We start from the raw sequence: 20,000 nt of genomic DNA on the forward strand, positions 1-20,000 counted from the left end.
GGGCGCTGGAGCCTATCTCAGCTACAATCGGGCGGAAGGCGGGGTACACCCTGGACAAGTCGCCACCTCATCGCAGGGCCAACACAGATAGACAGACAACATTCACACTCACATCCACACACTAGGGCCAATTTAGTGTTGCCAATCAACTTATCCCCAGGTGCATGTCTTATATATATATATATATATATATATATATATATATATATATATATATATATATATATATATATATATATATATATATATATATATATATATATATATATATATATATATATGTGTTTGTTTGTAAAAACAGGGTGTGTGTGATGCGTCAGTGCAGTAGCACTGCGTAGAAGTGCTTGTAGTTAGCGCATGTTGCATTTTGCATGTTGCATGTTGCATGCTGCTTCTGCCTGCTACAGCCTCTCCACCACCAAGACTCCTACAGTGCCTCCTCGCGGCCACACACGGTAACTGGGACCTCGCGGTCTCAGGCTAAACTGTAGGGGATCTCGGAGCAGCAGTGGCGAGGTGTGCAGGCCCACCGGTGTGTGGACACGCCCTGGCATCCGCCAACCACTGCCCCACCTATGGGTCAAATAGTCATCATCCCCCCTTCCCCCCCACCCGCTGCCTTGTGGTACCCTTGGGAGAAGGAAAGGCTATCGGAGTAAACCCAGACAGAAAATCAAGAGTGGAGCCTCTGAGGCGGCTGGGTGTCATTGCTGACCCCCTGCCGGCAGCTCCTGCAGCCAAGCCGATGCCAGACGTATTGCCTTGCTTTCCTCTGGGCCACATCGACACGGCCGAGAGGGGGATCTTGATGACTGGGCAACCCAGGATCTCCATATTTTCTGCCCAGGCATGCGCCACGGAGAGGTCACTCCAGCCTCCCCCCTAAAGGGAGGAAACAACACGGAAGCTGGCAGTCCTAAGCTCCACCCAATTGGCGCCAGCTACGACGGTGGGAGGAAGAACTCCCCCAGGCGCAACCCATCGTCACTACTGACGGACGGATGCCTATGAGATATATATATATATATATATATATATATATATATATATATATATATATATATATATATATATATATATATATATATATATATATATATATATATATATTAGGGCGGCAACTAAAGATTAATTTGATAATCGATTAATCTGTCGATTATTACTTCGATTAATCGATTAATAATCGGATAAAAGAGACAAACTACATTTCTATCCTTTCCAGTATTTTATTGGGAAAAAAAAACAGCATACTGGCGCCATGTTCTTTCAACTTGCCAAATAAAACAAGGAAAATGTTACAAAAATGCACACTTTTGACACCCCTGCTATAGATAATAAAAAATAAAATCTGATAAATCTATCGATAAAAAGCAGAGCCTGACGACGCATGCGCGTTTATCACAATTCTCTCGCTCTCTCTGTCTCTCCCCCTCCCTCACCAATGCTGCTGCACGTACAATTTGTTGTGTTTTTAACCTTCTTAACCCTGAACGTACATTAAAAATACACGCAACCCTAACTCAAAATGCCGGACATTTGAGGCATTTAAGAAACTCCGCCCGACAGCCCCGCAAAAGAGGACATGTCCGGTGAAAAGAGGACGTATGGTCAGGACCATACGTCCGGTGAAACCGATCGCTGCTAGTCCTCTTTTGCTAGCATGGTAGCAGCTAACGGGCTAGGATAGACTGACCATACGTCCTCTTTTCACCGGACATGTCCTCTTTTGCGGAGCTGTCAGGGCGGAGTTTCATAAATACCTCAAATGTCCGGCATTTTGAGTATTGTTTAGACAACGTGCAGTACGCTACTTAATATGTCCGTGTAGAAACTTGTTCGGTACACATCCGCACCGAAACGAAACCCCAGTAACGAAACGGTTCGATACAAATACACGTACCGTTACACCCCTATTATTTTGATTATTGTTTCTCAGCTGTTTGTAAATGTTGCAGTTTATAAATAAAGGGGGAAAAAAAAAAAAAAAACGTAGCCTCTGCGCAAGCGCATAGCATAGATCTAACGAATCGATGACTAAATTAATCGCCAACTATTTTTATAATCGATTTTAATCGATTAGTTGTTGCAGCCCTAATATATATATATATATATATATATATATATATATATATATATATATATATATATATATATATATATATGTATATGTATATATATATATATATATATATATATATATATATATATATATATATATATATATATATATATATATATATGTGTGTCTTTTCCATACCTAACGTATATTCCGCTCTACTCCGGTATTGAGCACTGTATATATATATATATATATATATATATATATATATATATATATATGTATATGCATGTATATATATATATATATATATATATATATATATATATATATATACTCCGGTATTGAGCACTGTATATATATATATATATATATATATATGTATATGCATGTATATATATATATATATATATATATATATATATATATATATATACATATATATATATATATATATATATATATATATATATATATATATATATATATATATATATATATATATATATATAGTGTATATATATATACATATACACATATATATATATATATATTATAGAGATTGACCGATATGTTTTTTCAGAGCCAATACCGATACCGTAGTAGCATGGCTCAGTTGGTAGAGCGGCCGTGCCAGCAAGCTGAGGGATTCGATTCCAACTTCCGCCACCCTAGTCACTGCTGTTGTGTCCTCGGGCAAGACACTTCACTCTTGCTCCCAGTGCCGCCGACACCGGTTTGAATGTAGCTTAAATGTAGATACGTTAATGGTTTTGTAAGTATGATTCACTTCACTTCACCGATATGATTATTAGTAGTCAAGGAGACCGATAACCGATTTTTGAAGTCGATATTCATTTGCAGTAAAAGGAATTTATTAATAGTATATGTCAGTAAACATCCGGACAAGGCTTTAAGTTTACTTTGTATTATTCTTTAGGAAACGTGGGACTAGTAACAACATAATGTTTTATGTGGCGCTAATGTTGTGTATAATTTAGCAGCAAGAAACATCAAACACCTTTATTACGTGTGTCTAAGAGGAGCATCAACATTTGCATTTCAAAATATGGGAATTCTCCTGGGAAAAGTGGTAAAAATATGGCATTTTTCTACATAACAATAACTCGCCATCTATTCGATTTTATACAATTTTGTAACAGGTTATGAATACATTATAAAGTTTCCTCGTAAGGAACCTTGAAATATTGCGAACATTTAAATAAAAACAATTCTGGGCTCCTTCACGTAGTTTTGTCATGCTGGCCGACATAATTTCTTCCTGGATGTTACAGAAAGTATGAGAATGTGTGAGCTGCTGCCTGCTCTACCTGATTTATATAATAATCTCCTTTTTGTCAAGATATTTACACAAAGTTTGCATTTTTGACAGAGCTATCTTTTCTGTCATTCGTTTGTCCAGCCACCTCTGTCACTTTATTTGATTGAATCACGGAACATGAAACTCTGCGCACGCTCTGAGTGTTGCGGATGGAGCCTTGTCATGAGACTCCACTGCTGCAATCGCGAAAACAAACAAAACGGCACAGGGAAGACGACAGGAGAGAAGGACAAAAAATGGAGACTTACTGCAGGCGACCAACACTGCAGGAGGGAATCGGGAGAATAAGAATCGTAATCCGGATGTAAATCAATATTTTTTTGTGCACCGCTATTTACTTTGGAGTTAAGAGGTGTTGTGTTTTAAGCGAGAAAAAAAAAGAAAATAAAAGCTGTAATGTCTTTCTAAAACCAGGGATGTCAAACTCATTTTAGCTCAGGGGCCGCATGGAGGAAAATCTATTCCTACGCTGGCCGGACTGTTAAAATCATGGCATTAAAACTTAGAATTAAAGACAATTTCAGATTGTTTTCTTTGTCTTACTTTGACCAAAAATAGAACAAGCACATTATGAAAATGTACACGTCACAAATAATCCTCTTGGCAAAACACTTCAAGTTAGTTAAAAATTCTGAGGAAAAAATTGGTGCAGTTTCAAAAACAGCATGAAGAACACAATGAAGTTAGACTTTGTCTCAGTGTTTTTACAAAGCCACTCAACTTTAAACACTTCCTGTTTTGAATTCTCATTTTAGCAATTCTTTAAAATGTTTGGAAAAGCAATCGAGTTTTTCCTCAAACTGCCGCAGTGGTGAAATACGTAACTGCCACAACACATCCATTTATCTTCATTCAAATATTACAATTATAATACAAACAAAACAGCCGAAACCAAGGTAACATAACTACAAACTTAACCGATGTGAACATAGTATATTTTAGCATAAAATAAAATAGAACAAACACAACAAATGTAGAAACACACATTTTTACAATGGAGTTCAGGGTGTACATCGTGCATTCAACAAATTGTGAGCGCTGCACGGAACTCTAACTACAAAGATGATGGTCATGTCGCCTTAAGTCTTTGCATTTTACCGTTTCCTTATTTTATCTTTTGAGTGGATACTTTACAATGAAAGAAGGTATTGTGCGTTGATATTGCCGCCATCTTAGACTTAGACAAACTTTAATGATCCACAAGGGAAATTGTTCCACATAGTAGATCAGTTCCAAAGGATGGAAAGGATAAGGGTGGGAAGGATAATGCACACAAGGGCACAAAAAGAGGGTGAAAACAAAAGGTATAAAGTAGACTAACAATGTACCATTGTAGCAATATAAAATAAAACATATATGTAATATTTACATTTTATATATACAGTATATAATATATACTGATATATTATTAGAATATATTATATTATATTATATTATAATATAATATATACAATATATAACAAATTCCAATTACCATGTACAAAATTACAGTTTATGTAACAGCTGCAGCAAAAAAAAAGGACATTATAAAATAAAGAGTAGATCCAGCAGAAAATATACATTATAAACAAAGAGAGGTAGCTAACATGGAAGCGGTCAGGTTGCTGCTGCTAGCCACAACAGTAGCAGCTGTTTGCTTGAACCTGCGCTGAATGGAGTAGCTGCGGCCAATCCAGGGGGCGCTTAAATTCATCTTAAACAGTGTGATGTGGGTTGTACTTGAATTGCTATTGTGACATCCAGTGGACACATTTAGAACAGCAGTTTCCTTCATTAAAAAAATACATCTCATTTTTATATTTAGCAAACTGATTTTGCAGGCGGGATTAAACCTGATTGCGGGCCTGACACGGCCCGCGGGCCTTACGTTTGACACCCCTGTTCTAAACAGATAGGAAAAAAGAAGGCAGCGTTTCCCACGGCGGCGTGCCGACTCATCAGCGGGCAGTTGGCACGCGCGTCCTCTTTCTATTATTTGTATGGGCGTCTTGCGTAACGGGGCGTTTCTTTGCCTCCTCCTTCCTGCGCTCTCAGCTGCTTAGTGCCCAGTGGAGCAGTGGATGATGGGAGCTCAGACACGGCATGATCTAAAAACCCACTGGCGCTTCAGTGCGCCTCAGCTGCCTTACATAATCCCGTGTGGATGTGCAAAGTGCCACGCTACTGGGACGCACGGAAACACACACACAGGGAAGTGCGTGTGTTTGTGTGTCCTGCGTGATGTTTTGACTCCCCGCCTCCCCACGTTAGGCGATGACATCACTGGTGTGCCCCCTCAGTTTTGGACATCTCCCCTCGTGATGTCACTTCCGGCCGGGCCTTCACCTGGAGTGACACGTTACGCAACATGGCGTGCGAGAGCGGAGGAGGCTTATCATCCGCGGCCACCCAGAGGCGGCGTGACGCGCGTCCTCGTGCGAATAACAGGTGTGCCGCGCAAAAAAAACACACAACGGAGGAGGGCGCTAAACGCGGGGACGTTCAAGGCTGCGACCCCTGCGACCCCCCCTAATGCATTCTGGGAAAAGCTTCCGTGTTGACTCATCTTGACATTGGGCGGCGTGCGCGTCCTGACATGAAATGACGCCGTGGAGGGAAGAGAGGCCTGACCCATATAAGAAGGAGGCTGAAATATTTATGGACGCGAGTGTCCTAATTGGCAAGCCACTGGGAGCGCCGCGGCCCTCTCGTCCAATCGGAGCCTGACGTATCCTCGCTCAGGCGCCGGTGATGCGAGGGGCCCCGCTGTCACCGCCGCCTCGTTAGAGGGCCGGCCCGCCTATCGCCCGACATTGTTAGCATCATTAGCGGCGCTGTTATCATAAGCGTGCTCCCTGGCACGTCCAGATGGGAGCGAGCGCTCAGAGCTCTAAGTCAAACACTCTAATTGGCCCGGCTCAATCGTCCGCACTGGCACGCACTGCCCCTTTATGCTCACGCCCCCCCAAGATGGCGGAGGACCAGCAGCACTCTCACCTCTTTGATTCTAAGTGAGGAAAGGAACACGTCCTTAAACACGTTTTTAAAACAAAGCAGTCGCCATAGAAACCTTTCATGCAGTGGTGTCCAAAACGCGGCACAATCGTTAGCATTCTAATATTAGCATGCTAGCTTTTTGGGGGGAAAATCTTGCAGGTATACACCTCAGTGTCGCACTAGCACGCACTGCTAACCCCCACACCCCCCCAACATGGCGGAGGAACAGCAGCACTCTCACCTACGTGAGTCTAAGCAAGGAAATGAACACGTTTTTTAAAACAAAGCAGTCGCCATAGAAACCTTTAATGCAGCGGCGGCCATTTGCGGCCTATAGCTCATTTTTAGCGGCCCGCGCCACAATCGTTAGCATTCTAATATTAGCATGCTAGCTTTTTTGGGGGGAGGGGGCAAATTTTGCATGTCAGCGTCAAATATTTTGTTACTTGACGAATGCTACCTGTTAGCATGCTAACCAGAGGTGGGCACCTTATGATTTAGGAGCTACACGATTCGATTAAAAATCGTTTATTTTAATTTATGTAGTTTTACATTTCTTTTTATGTCACTAAATAAGCATTCATCACTTGCAACTTTTAAAAAACAGTATTACAAGTCCCAATACATTTATTAAGTAATAGAAATGTGTGCAAAACTGGAACGTAAGCGCCCTCAAATAAAGGAGCTGGTCGGTGAGGTGGCTCACTGCAGTCAGCCAAGTTTTAGAACTGTCTGCATGACTTTATTTATAGTAAATAAATAAAAGATTATTGATGTCTAATAGTCGATTTTACATTCGCCCGTCCGAATTGCGATGCACCTAAAAATCGATTATTTCCCCAACCTCTAAAGCTAATGCAATTTTTGTGGAGGTTTGAGTTTATTTCAAATATTCTCTTTACAACATGTCTGAAAAGGAGTAGGAAGAAGCACAACTTATTTATTCCCACCTCTTTTCCAATTTATAGCAATTAGCTACTAACACATATGTTCACTTACTGTTCTAATTTTGTTCCACAATAAATGAATGATAAATACAAAAGTTCTCTTGATAAATAGTTGCGTTATATGTTCAGTTATGATTCATATAACGAGATGAATGTTCAATACAGTTCAAGACGTTTATCAAAATTCTTCCTTTTTGTACACTTTTAGTTTGAACAGCCTCTTAAATTAGATATTTTTTGCCAAATTCATTCCATAATCTAATTTAATTCCACATACTGACACTCTAAAAGTCTCTAGCAGGCTAGCTTTTTCAGCAAATTTTATAGGTCATATTTTGGTACTTGATGTATGCTAATGTTAGCATGCTAGCATTTTTAAACACATTTTCAGGTACACATGGCAGAGTAATATATTTTGGTAATTGACGAATGCTATAGTTAGTATTTTAGCATGCTAACATTAGCATACTAGTTTTTCTTAGCTAACATAGAAGCCTCAATGTCATATATTTTGGTATTTCCCTAAGGCTAACTGTAAGCATGCTACTAGACCAGGGGTCGGCAACCCAAAATGTTGAAAGAGCCATATTTGACCAAAAATACAAAAAATAAATCTGTCTGGAGCCGCAAAAAATGAAAAGCCGTATATAAGTTTTATAATGAAGGCAACACATGACGTAAGTGTCCATATTAGCTACAATAGCCTACTATCAAAATTACTTTAAAAGTCTTATACAAGTGTTATAATGAAGGGCAACACATAACATAAGTGTCCATATTAGCTATAATAGCCTACTATCAAAATGACTTTAAAAGTCTTATAGAAGTGTTATAATGAAGGCAACACATGATGTAAGTGTCTATATTAGCCTACTATCAAAATGACTATGTGTCGCAAGCTGAAGCAAATCTTCGTTAACAGAAATGTTGACATTTATTATTATTTTTATTCTACACATTTCTACAACATTAGAAACCAGTAGTGAATCAGAGGCTACTCAGAAGGTGAGATAACTCCTGGAAATTACTGGATTTTAATGGCCAAAGGTATAGAAGTGTGTGTCCAAGTTAAAGGAAACGGCATGCTGTCTTCTTCTAATGATTTATTACAATCTTTGGCGAGCTAGGTACTCAGTGGCCTAGTGGTTAGAGTGTCCGCCCTGAGATCGGTAGGTTGTGGGTTCAAACCCCGGCCGAGTCATACCAAAGACTATAAAAATGGGACCCATTACCTCCCTGCTTGGCACTCAGTATCAAGGGTTGGAATTGGGGGTTAAATCACCAAAAATGATTCCCGGGCGCGGCCACCGCTGCTGCCCACTGCTCCCCTCACCTCCCAGGGGGTGATCAAGGGTGATGGGTTAAATGCAGAGAATAATTTCGCCACACCTAGTGTGTGTGTGACAATCATTGGTACTTTAACTTTAACTTTAACTTTTAATGTTTGCTGTGGTCTGGAACAACATGGCACACAAACAACTATCAGAAATGCAGCCAATATTTCATACAGATAATGTGTCATGAGACATGCAAAACTAAATTATATACAAAGAGGATAAAAGTAAAGGATTTTAAATGAGCTCAAATATACCTACAAATGAGGCATAATGATGCAATATGTACATACAGCTAGCCTAAATAGCATGATAGCATTGATTAGCTTGCAGTCAAGCACTGACCAAATATGCCTGATTAGCACTCCAACAAGTCAATAACATCAACAAAGCGCACCTTTGTGCATTCACGCACAGCATGAAACTTTCGGTGGACAAAATGAGACAAATAAGGTGTGGAAGATTTTACATGTAAACAAACTGTTGCGTCACAGTCCACACTATGGTGAGTTCAAGAACCGCCGAAATTAGTAGGACAAAACGATGTTCACCAAATACTCTCATCAGTGACGCATACACACAAACATATTAAACAGTGGACTTTCTAACAATTGGGAAGGTTTGTGTCATGTCCATTTTTAAATCCTTTTTTAAAAATGCTCTAGGGAGCCACTAGGGCGGCACTAAAGAGCCGCATGCAGTTTGAGAGCCGCGGGTTGCTGACCCCCGTACTAGACGCTAGTAGACGCTATCTCGCCAACATGCTAACTGTTAGGACTTCAGCTCGACTTTGGCTCTTCCGCATTGACACAAAATGTCTACTGAAATTGCATTTTGTAGTAAAAAAAAAAATCGATATACTGTACTGGCTTTGAAGGTAAAACCTACCAAAATGGCCCCCCCGCATCCTTTGATTTGTCAGTCTGTGGCCCTCTGGGGGAAAAGTTTGGGCACCCCTGTTTCAACGGTTCCGTGATAATGATGCCACGCGGTCACCATGGCAACCACTATGACTGGTGTCGGTGGTCTCCTGTGTCAACAACCGCATCAAATTGCACACGCACCGCTTGAAGCAGCCAATCAGAACGCAGCATTATGGTGATGATGATGATGATGATGCTCACAGCACATCACAACAAGCTGTCAGTGTGATTTTTAGGATGAGTACACAAATGAGGCTGCCGTTGTGTGTGTGTGTGTGTGTGTGTGTGTGTGTGTGTGTGTGTGTGTGTGTGTGTGTGTGTGTGTGTGTGAGTGTGTGCGAGAGAGAGAGAGAGAGAGAGAGGTAAAGAGAGCACTAATCAATAGACAGTGTTGACTGAGTACACACAGCACTATAACACTGCAAGGTTGTGTTGTTACACATCAGCAAAAACAACACACCAGCCGCTTGGCAGGCCTCAGTGTGCTGGTGGAGTGTGTGTGTGTGTGTGTGTGTGTGTGCGTGTGTGTTTGTGTGTGTTTTCAACACAGCGGCCAAGTGGCATCCTGGCATGGAAGACTAGTCTGACACGCAGCCAACAAGCATCTCAAACACACTCCCCCAGGAAGAGTCGGGAGAAGCCCGTCGGTGAAACATTCGGAAGTGTGTACTCACGCAGGAAGTACTCTGACGGGTCCGCTTCGTAATCCGTGTCCTCGGGAAAGTGGTCGATCTGTTTGCACATCCCCTTGAAGTTTCCTGGTGAGGAGACGAAAAGAAAGATTTAAACTTTGGCCCCGGACTTTTAAGTCTTGTACAATAACAACGAGACCGTGCAATTTCGGGAGACATTGCGTGTGAATGCTGTATGTGCGTAACCCGCGGCAACGCGCGAGCCGCGATACGTGCAATGGCCCTCAAATGCTAACGTTGGCATGTGGAGCGATAGAATGGGACAAGTACTAACTTGTATGACTCTGAGGCGTACACATGTAAAATTAGCAAAGAAATCTAGCGTTAACATGCAAACGTTAGCATGCTAACAGTTAGCAAGTGTCAAGTACCAAATTATATGACTTTGAGGCTAAAAATTTTTAGCATGCTAACATTAGCATGGTAGCTTGTACCAAGTGGTATGACTGAGGTGTACGACGGCAAAATTGGCAAAAAAATGTTAGCATGCTAGCATGTGCCGAGCACCAAGTTACCGTATTTTCCGGACTATAAGCTGCACCCACTAATTTTTAGGAAAAATATTTTTCCCATGTATTAGTCGCACCAGACTGACTATGAGGCGCATATATATATATATATACTGTATATGTTTCGTAATTAGTTATTTACATATGCTAGCATGTGCCAAGCACTAAGTTACGGTATTTTCCGGACTATTGAGCGCACCAGTGTATAAGCCGCACCCACTACATTTTAGGAAACACATTTTCTTTCACCATATGTTAGTCGCACCGGACTGGCTATAAGCCGCAGATATATATGTTTCGAAAATGAGTTATTTTTAGTAAATGGTTATTTACATACCTTAATTGTTTCCAAATGGTGTCTGTAACCGGCAGTAAAATGGCTGATCAAACAAAACAGAAGTCATGGTCATGGACCCACTAGTTTTTGGAAGCTAACTCTACAATCAGCTAAACAGACGTCCACGGTGACATTTTGGTGACTTTACTGAGGAATTTGTGAAACTGAAACAATACAAAAAGAATGTCGTTGCAAGTTAATAATACTAACACAGACACTTGTAAACGTGTTAGCTTATTAGCTCATGCTAACGACACTAGCTTGATTACATTACATACAAATATGCATGAAAGCACTCCAACAGACATCAATCATGGGACGGATTAGTAAGTAAGAATTGTTTTAGTTATATTGTAAGTCTTAAAAACATTGCTTGGAATGATAAATTAATAATGTATTACGAGTAGAAACGCGAAGGAGGTTTAGAAGATGGAACGGCACTTCTACTTCCAGTTCAAAGCTTTAAACAGCAGGAATTCACGTTCACCCAACTGCATCTGCAGTGAGGGAACTCATCCAAAAGATGGCCCCATAGCACAAACAATAACACACCATTTAAGTGTCTGTGCATGTACATAATAAAAACTATTTGCTTCATGGCCATCAGCGAAGAAAAATCCTGTACTGTTTTATAAGCCGCAAGGGCAAAGCGTAGGAAAAAAGTAGCGCCTTTTAGCCCGAAATTTAAGGTCCCAAGTTCTATGACTCTGAAGTGTACGCATGCAAATTCAGCAAAACAAAGTTGGCATGCTAACGTTAACATGCTAACATTAGCATGCTAACAGTTAGAAGGTGTCACATATCAAGTTATATGACTTTGAGCTGTGTGGCGGCAAAATGGGCTAAAAATGTTAGCATGCTACCATGTGCCAAGTGCTAAGTAATATGACTGAGGTGTACGACAGCAAAATTGGAAAAAAAAAGTTAGCATGCTAACATTAGCATTTTATCTCCCAGCCCAATGTCCACAAGTGTGGACACATGCAGTAGTGGTGCATGATAAATATCGGGCCGATTAGAAGAATTTTGACGTCGTACCAATAAATAGGATTAAAAAAAATAGCTCAGGTAAAACCAATTAAAACATGCTTTAATGAGGTGAGATTAATCATGATGTTGGTATGTTAGGGTGAGCAAAACAAGCTGCCCTTTTCTCCTATTCGCGCTGTAAACTTCCCTTGAGCTCTTTATCGTATCAGACTTCTTCCCTACAATTTTCGTGTGATTTTCACCAAATGTTCTGCAAACCTTTCGCGAGAAGGTGGGGGGGGGGGAAACATCACGCTTCAACACATCAAACCTCGTCAGCCGGTTTCTGAAACGCCAGCGTTGCTACGACAGTGTTTCGAAAGCCTATGAAGACGCCTGCTGCTCAAGAAGCTGCAGAAAAGAAATGTTCCAACATTTTTAAAGTGCAAAAAAACAATCCAAGAAATAAAGCGATCTGTGATTTCATCCTGGAAATGATGGCGCTGATCAACCAGCACTTGGCAGTCGCTGAAGATCAAATCCACCTCTGTTTGAATCCTTCTTACCTCCAGGTGTGCACAAACTACGCTTAATGCTACATTTTAAAAATGATCCATGTGGTCTTGAGAGGCAGGAAGTTGTCTGTATCGGCTTGATAAAGCACAACAATATCGTGCCTCCCCAATATAGGCAGGACGAGGGCTTGTCAGTGTACATCCATGAGAAGGTGGTCTCCTCGCAGGCTGTGAGGCCTCTCAGGCGGCAGGTGGCGACGTGTAAACAAGCGGTGCACAGCTGTGCGGAGCTGGAGCCGCGCCAACATGGCGCTCATCTTGTTTGGCCGACACCTTCCTCGCATTCCATCCAGCAGGCAGCAGGCTTTCTCTTCCAACCCGTCCTGCGTCCCAAGCCAAGGTCCAGCCGGCATCAGGTGCACGCAATGGCCGCCGCCTTCCCCCGCCAAATATCTCGGTAGGGACTGTGGCGGCCATTGTGTGCACCTGATGCTGGCTGGACCTTTAACTACTTGTGTGAAGTTGCCCCCCCAACATCGTCAAAACCTCACCAAACTTACTTAAGTTTTTATGTTATTGACGTTTTATGATGAGTTCAATCCCGGGCTCGGGATCTTTCTGTGTGGAGTTTGCATGTTCTCCCCGTGACTGCGTGGATTCCCTCCGGGTACTCCGGCTTCCTCCCACCTCCAAAATACATGCACCTGGGGATAGGTGGATTGGCAACACTAAATTGGCCCTAGTGTGTGAATGTGAGTGTGAATGTTGTCTATCTGTGTTGGCCCTGTGATGAGTTGGCGACTTGTCTAGGGTGTACCCCGCCTTCCGCCCGAATGCAGCTGAGATAGGCTCCAGCACCCCCCGCGACCCCGAAAGGGACAGGCGGTAGAAAATGGATGGATGGAACACCCCCCCCCTCCAGCCCCCCTTCTCAAAACCCACCCAAAATTTAACCAGTTAAAATGAAGGTGCAAAAATAATCAACAAGTAAGAAATGCTAAATAAAGTGTGACAAAATAGTGCAAAGTTAAAGTTAAAGTACCAATGATTGTCACACACACATCCCCTTGTTCACCCGCCTGGTGGGCAGCCGCGCTCGGGAATCATTTTTGGTGATTTAACCCCCAATTCCAACCCTTGATGCTGAGTGCCAAGCAGGGAGGTAAAGGGTCCTATTTTTTTAGTTTTTGGTATGACTCGGCCAGGAGTTTGAACTCACAACCTACCGATCTCACGGCGGACACTCTAACCACTAGGCCACTGAGCTGGTTGTTAAAATGTAAACTTAGAGAAACCTGTAAGGAAGTTACAGTTGTGCTCTAAAGGGTGAGCGCTCGGGCTGTGAATCTTTGGGCACCGCATGATTCGATTCAGAAACCATTCTCGATTCAAAATCAACACTTTTTTTTAATCACATAGGTTGCCAGTTCTATGATGAACTACATTCCTCCATAAAATAGACGAACAGCTCTGATCAATTTTTGTATTACGTCAAAGAAATTTGGTTTTGTTTCGTAAAATTCTACCCAAACATTTAATAAAGTCCAATACAAATTAGGCAACAAGCAAAGTATCCAACACTTAGAGGTGGGAATCTTTGGGCACCTCACAATTCGATTACGATTCAGGAGCTACGATTCGATTAAAAATTGATTATTGATGCATCTTTAATTTTTGTACAAACCCCGTTTCCATGAGTTGGGAAATTGTGTTAGATGTAAATATAAACAGAATACAATGATTTCCAAATCATTTTCAACCCATATTCATTTGAATATGCTACAAAGACAACATATTTGGTCTACAAACTGAATAACATTTTTTTTTTTTGCAAATAATCATTAACTTTAGAATTTGATGCCAGCAACACGTGACAAAGAAGTTGGGAGAGGTGGCAATAAATACTGATAAAGTTGAGGAATGCTCATCAAACACTTATTTGGAACATCCCACAGGTGAACAGGCAAATTGGGAACAGGTGGGTGCCATGATTGGGTATAAAAGCAGATTCCATGAAATGCTCAGTCATTCACAAACAAGGATGGAGCAAGGGTCACCACAAATGCGTGAGCAAATTGTTGAACAGTTTAAGAAAAACCTTTCTCAATCAGCTATTGCAAGGAATTTAGGGATTTCACCATCTACGGTCCGTAATATCATCAAAGGGTTCAGAGAATCTGGAGAAATCACTGCACGTAAGCAGCTAAGCCCGTGACCTTCGATCCCTCAGGCTGTACTGCATCAACAAGCGACTTCAGTGTGTAAAGGATATCACCACATGGGCTCAGGAACACTTCAGAAACCCACTGTCAGTAACTACAGTTGGTCGCTACATCTGTAAGTGCAAGCTAAAACTTTCCTATGCAAGGCGAAAACCGTTTATCAACAACACCCAGAAACGCCGTCGGCTTCGCTGGGCCTGAGCTCATCTAAGATGGACTGATACAAAGTGGAAAAGTGTTCTGTGTTCTGACGAGTCCACATTTCAAATTGTTTTTGGAAACTGTGGGCGTCGTGTCCTCCGGACCAAAGAGGAAAATAACCATCCGGATTGTTATAGGCGCAAAGTTGAAAAGCCAGCATCTGTGATGGTATGGGGGTGTATTGGTGCCCAAGACATGGGTAACTTACACATCTGTGAAGGCGCCATTAATGCTGAAAGGTACATACAGGTTTTGGAGCAACATATGTTGCCATCCAAGCAACGTTACCATGGACGCCCCTGCTTATTTCAGCAAGACAATGCCAAGCCACGTGTTACATCAACTTGGCTTCATAGAAAAAGAGTGCGGGTACTAGACTGGCCTGCCTGTAGTCCAGACCTGTCTCCCATTGAAAATGTGTGGCGCATTATGAAGCCTAAAATACCACAACGGAGACCCCCGGACCGTTGAACAACTTAAGCTGTACATCAAGCAAGAATGGGAAATAATTCCACCTGAGAAGCTTAAAAAATGTGTCTCCTCAGTTCCCAAATGTTTACTGAGTGTTGTTAAATGGGTTATACTTGTATAGCGCTTTTCTACCTTCAAGGTACTCAAAGTGCTTTGACAGTATTTTTAATCAATTAAGAATTGTGACAAAAAAGAATCACGATTCTTTGGACACCCCTACCAAACTAGTCATAAACATGTGTGCAATGTTTGTGCTGCAAACATTTTTTGTCTGCCAACCCCACCTTGGGGTGGTGTGGCTTGGTTGGTAGAGCGGCCGTGCTAGCAACCTGAGGATTCCATGTTCGATTCCGTTCGAGTCACTGCCGTTGTGTCCTTGGGCAAGATACTTCACCCACCTGCTCCCAGTGCCACCCACACTGGTTTAAATGTAACTTAGATAATGGGTTTCACTATATAAAGCACTTTGAATCACTAGAGAAAAGGGCTATATAAATATAATTCACTTCACCTTGTCAAAATCTCCCCAAACTTGTCTCAAAAGTTTGTGCCGCAGAAATGTTTTGTCCAACTATTACAGTTGTTATGTTATTAATGTTTAATAGGACTGGTTGGTTATGAATCATGAAATGTTAATAACATAAAAACTATATTTGGACAGGTGTGGGGGTTGGTTAAAAATCCAAAATGTTAATAACATAAAAAGTTAATTATATAAAAACTATAATAGTTGTAGAACAAACGATTGGGGCAAGTTTGGGGAGATTTGGGGGTGGGGACTCACACAGGACCTTTTGATTGAAACAGATTTCATAAACACCTTCATTAGGAGGGCTGGGGATGGTTGCCATGGTAACGGGGAGGGTTCCTTTGTTTTAGGGACCCCATGCGGGGAGACAGAGATGGCCCCCATCAGTGACGAGCACATGGACATGAGAGAGGGAATCCATCGCTGTGATCACCATGTGTGCTTTGGGGGCCGCCGCCTGGCAACCATCTTGTCCACGGACGGATGGCATTATGGGATGCGTTTGTAGCGCAGCCGCTTTTGTGTTGGAAGGACTTCACACAAATCCACTTTTGGAACGTGTGCTGCACTGGCCCGCCATCTAAAACCCACCTACAGGTGGAGCCGCGCTCAGCAGAGGAGGGAGGAAGGGCTCCGAGCGGGAATGGCGGGGAGCAGAGAGCTTTTGAAGGACAGAGCGGGACGATGGAGTGGGAGGCGGAGCACGTCAAGTGTCACATTCAGGCCTCGCTAATCGCTGAGCCATGAAAAAAAAAAAAAAAAAAAAAAAAAAAAAAAAAAGCCTCTGCAGCTTCTCACTGAGTGGCCTGCAGCTCTTCACTGATGCTAGAGTCCAACATTCCCGCTGGAAGACGAGCAGTGAGCGCCACAAAAAAACCTAGCTAGCATGCTAGTATTAGCACGCCACAACCACTCCTCTCTTAAGCCGCACAAAGAGGAACAGTGTGATGATAACCATAGAACAGGAAACGTAGAGAGACACACGTGACTGTCCTGGTTGCTCAGCACAAAATCCTCTCAAGGCAAACACCATGGACAGGTGTCGCTATACAGGTTGCCATGACGACCTCACATTATGGAAGAAAGCACGAAACAATTCATATCGTACCCTAAAAAGAGTAAACAAATAAAATAAAGTACATTATTTATTCATGTATTTCCTCTTTTTAACTACAGCACTTTGATCACTGATGCATGTCACCTCACCCTAAAATGAGACTCAACCAATGTTTTTGCACTCTTTCACCACTGTACCTAAACGTTTTTTACTCAGTCCTGTTACCCTTTAATGCCAAATATTCAACATGTCACATGGTCCGCAGGAAGTTGCATCATTCACATCCTCCGCAGGCCATGACAAGAACAAAAACGTTTAAATCCCAACAGACCTGCTACCCAAATCGCTTTTTTGTTCTTAAAAGACATTTTTGTTGAATCAGCGTCGACATGCGGCTATATTTCACGTAAAAACTCACTCCTGTTACTCACAGGAGTAAAAAGTTGAAAAAAGATGGAAATGTAAGTTTATTTTGAGACACAGATTCAGAAGACTGGCTCATATATTTTAGGTGAGCCAGAGTTTGACATTGGAACGGATTAATTCCGTTCCTATTGTTTTTTAAGGGTAGAATTAAAACGCCATAAATTTGTCCAAAACAATGTTCTTCACCGTAAATGAGCTTTGAGTCCCCTTTTAGTTAAGACTAGGGTGCACAAAATATTGATTCACAAAAATAAAAAATTTAAAAAAAAATAAATAAATAAAAATACATATATATATATATATTTTTTTTTTTTTTTTTTTTTTTTTTTTAAAGAATCCATTTTTAAAAATACGTTATAGGCCATTTTTATGCAACTAGAAGGACGTTTTTTTTTTGACCTGTGAAGTGTTTTGATAAAAGGTCATTATAACTACTACACCAAATAATACATTGAGAGAATCGGCTTGAATCGAGAATCGTGTTGAATTAAGAGTTGATTCTGAATCGAATTGTCACCCCAGGGATCTGAATCCAATCAAATCGTTCAGTGTCCAAAGACTAAAAACTTACTCCTGTTACTCACAAGAGTAAAACGTTGAAAAAAGATGGAAATGTAAGTTTATTTTGAGACACAGATTCAGAAGACTGGCTCATATATTTTAGGTGAGCCAGAGTTTGACATTGGAACGGATTAATTCCGTCCCTATTGTTTTTTAAGGGTAGAATTAAAACGCCATAAATTTGTCCAAAACAATGTTCTTCACCGTAAATGAGCTTTGAGTCCCCTTTTAGTTAAGACTAGGGTGCACAAAATATTGATTCACAAAAATAAAAATAAAAATAAAAATAAAAAATAAATAAATATACATATATATAATTTTTTTTTTTTTTTTTAAAGAATCCATTTTTAAAAATACGTTATAGGCCATTTTTATGCAACTAGAAGGACGTTTTTTTTTTGACCTGTGAACTGTTTTGATAAAAGGTCATTATAACTACTACACCAAATAATACATTGAGAGAATCGGCTTGAATCGAGAATCGTGTTGAATTAAGAGTTGATTCTGAATCGAATTGTCACCCCAGGGATCTGAATCCAATCAAATCGTTCAGTGTCCAAAGACTAAAAACTTACTCCTGTTACTCACAAGAGTAAAACGTTGAAAAAAGATGGAAATGTAAGTTTATTTTGAGACACAGATTCAGAAGACTGGCTCATATATTTTAGGTGAGCCAGAGTTTGACATTGGAACGGATTAATTCCGTCCCTATTGTTTTTTAAGGGTAGAATTAAAACGCCATAAATTTGTCCAAAACAATGTTCTTCACCGTAAATGAGCTTTGAGTCCCCTCTTAGTTAAGACTAGGTTGCACAAAATATTGATTCACCAAAAAAAAAAATATATATATATATATATATATATATATATATATATATATATATATATATATATATATATATATATATATATGTATATATATATATATACTTTTAAAAAAAATTTTTTTTTAAAGAATCCATTTTTAAGAATACGTTATAGGCCATTTTTATGCAACTAGAAGGAATTTTTTTTTAACCTGTGAACTGTTTTGATAAAAGGTCATTATAATTACTACACCAAATAATACATTGCGAGAATCGGCTTGAATCGAGAATCGTGTTGAATTAAGAGTTGATTCTGAATCAAATCGTCAACCCAGGGATCTGAATCCAATCGAATCGTTCAGTACCCAAACACTAAAAATTCACTCCTGTTACTCAAGGGATTAAAAAGTTGAAAAAGGATGGAAATGTATGTTTATTTTGAGACACAGATTCAGAAGACAGAGTTTGACACTGGAAAGGACTAATTCCATCCCTATTGTTGTATATGGGTGTATTTAAAACTCCATCTATTTGTCCAAAAAAATGCCTTCACCGTAAATGAGATTCAAACCCCTTCTTAGTTATGAATAGGGCTTCACAAAAATTGTTTCACATCCGAAATCGCCATTCTTATTCATCCTGATTGTAAATCGATTAATAATTTTATAAAATCATTATAAAAAAATATATAATTTTTTATATTACATTTTAATTCAAAATCCATTAAAAAAAATACGTTCTAGGCCATTTTCATGCAACCAGAAGGAGGTTTTCTAACCTGTGAACTGTTTTGATGAATCTGTCATACATTGCGAAATTTTAATCAATTATGAATCATAATTGATTATGAATCGTTAGGTGCCCAAAGATTCACACCCGACTAAAAACTCACTCCTGTTACCCAAACAGTTAAAACGTTGAGAAAAGATGGAAATGTAAGTTTATTTTGAGACACAGATTCAGAAGACTGGCTCATTTGTTTTATGATGGCCAGAGTTTGACACGGGACCTGATTAATTCCATCCCATTGGTACATTTAAAACTCTTCTTATTTATGTTCTTCACCATAAATGAGTTTGAATCCACTGTAGGTTATGAAAAGGAGTGCACAAAAAATGATTCAC

The 20,000-nt window shown here is 40.4% G+C and overlaps 1 protein-coding gene across 1 annotated transcript in view; it reads right to left on the reverse strand.

The window, feature by feature from the left end:
• Positions 1–20,000, reverse strand: part of cacng2a (calcium channel, voltage-dependent, gamma subunit 2a) — a 120,575-nt gene that overhangs the window by 36,184 nt on the left and 64,391 nt on the right. The window contains exon 2 of the mRNA XM_061981420.2: positions 10,256–10,339. Within this exon, the coding sequence (XP_061837404.1) occupies positions 10,256–10,339 (84 nt within the window). The remainder of the gene's footprint in view (positions 1–10,255; positions 10,340–20,000) is intronic.

The sequence above is a fragment of the Nerophis lumbriciformis genome, linkage group LG24, assembly GCF_033978685.3.
Source record: "Nerophis lumbriciformis linkage group LG24, RoL_Nlum_v2.1, whole genome shotgun sequence".
In the NCBI taxonomy this organism is placed as follows: Eukaryota; Metazoa; Chordata; class Actinopteri; order Syngnathiformes; family Syngnathidae; genus Nerophis; species Nerophis lumbriciformis.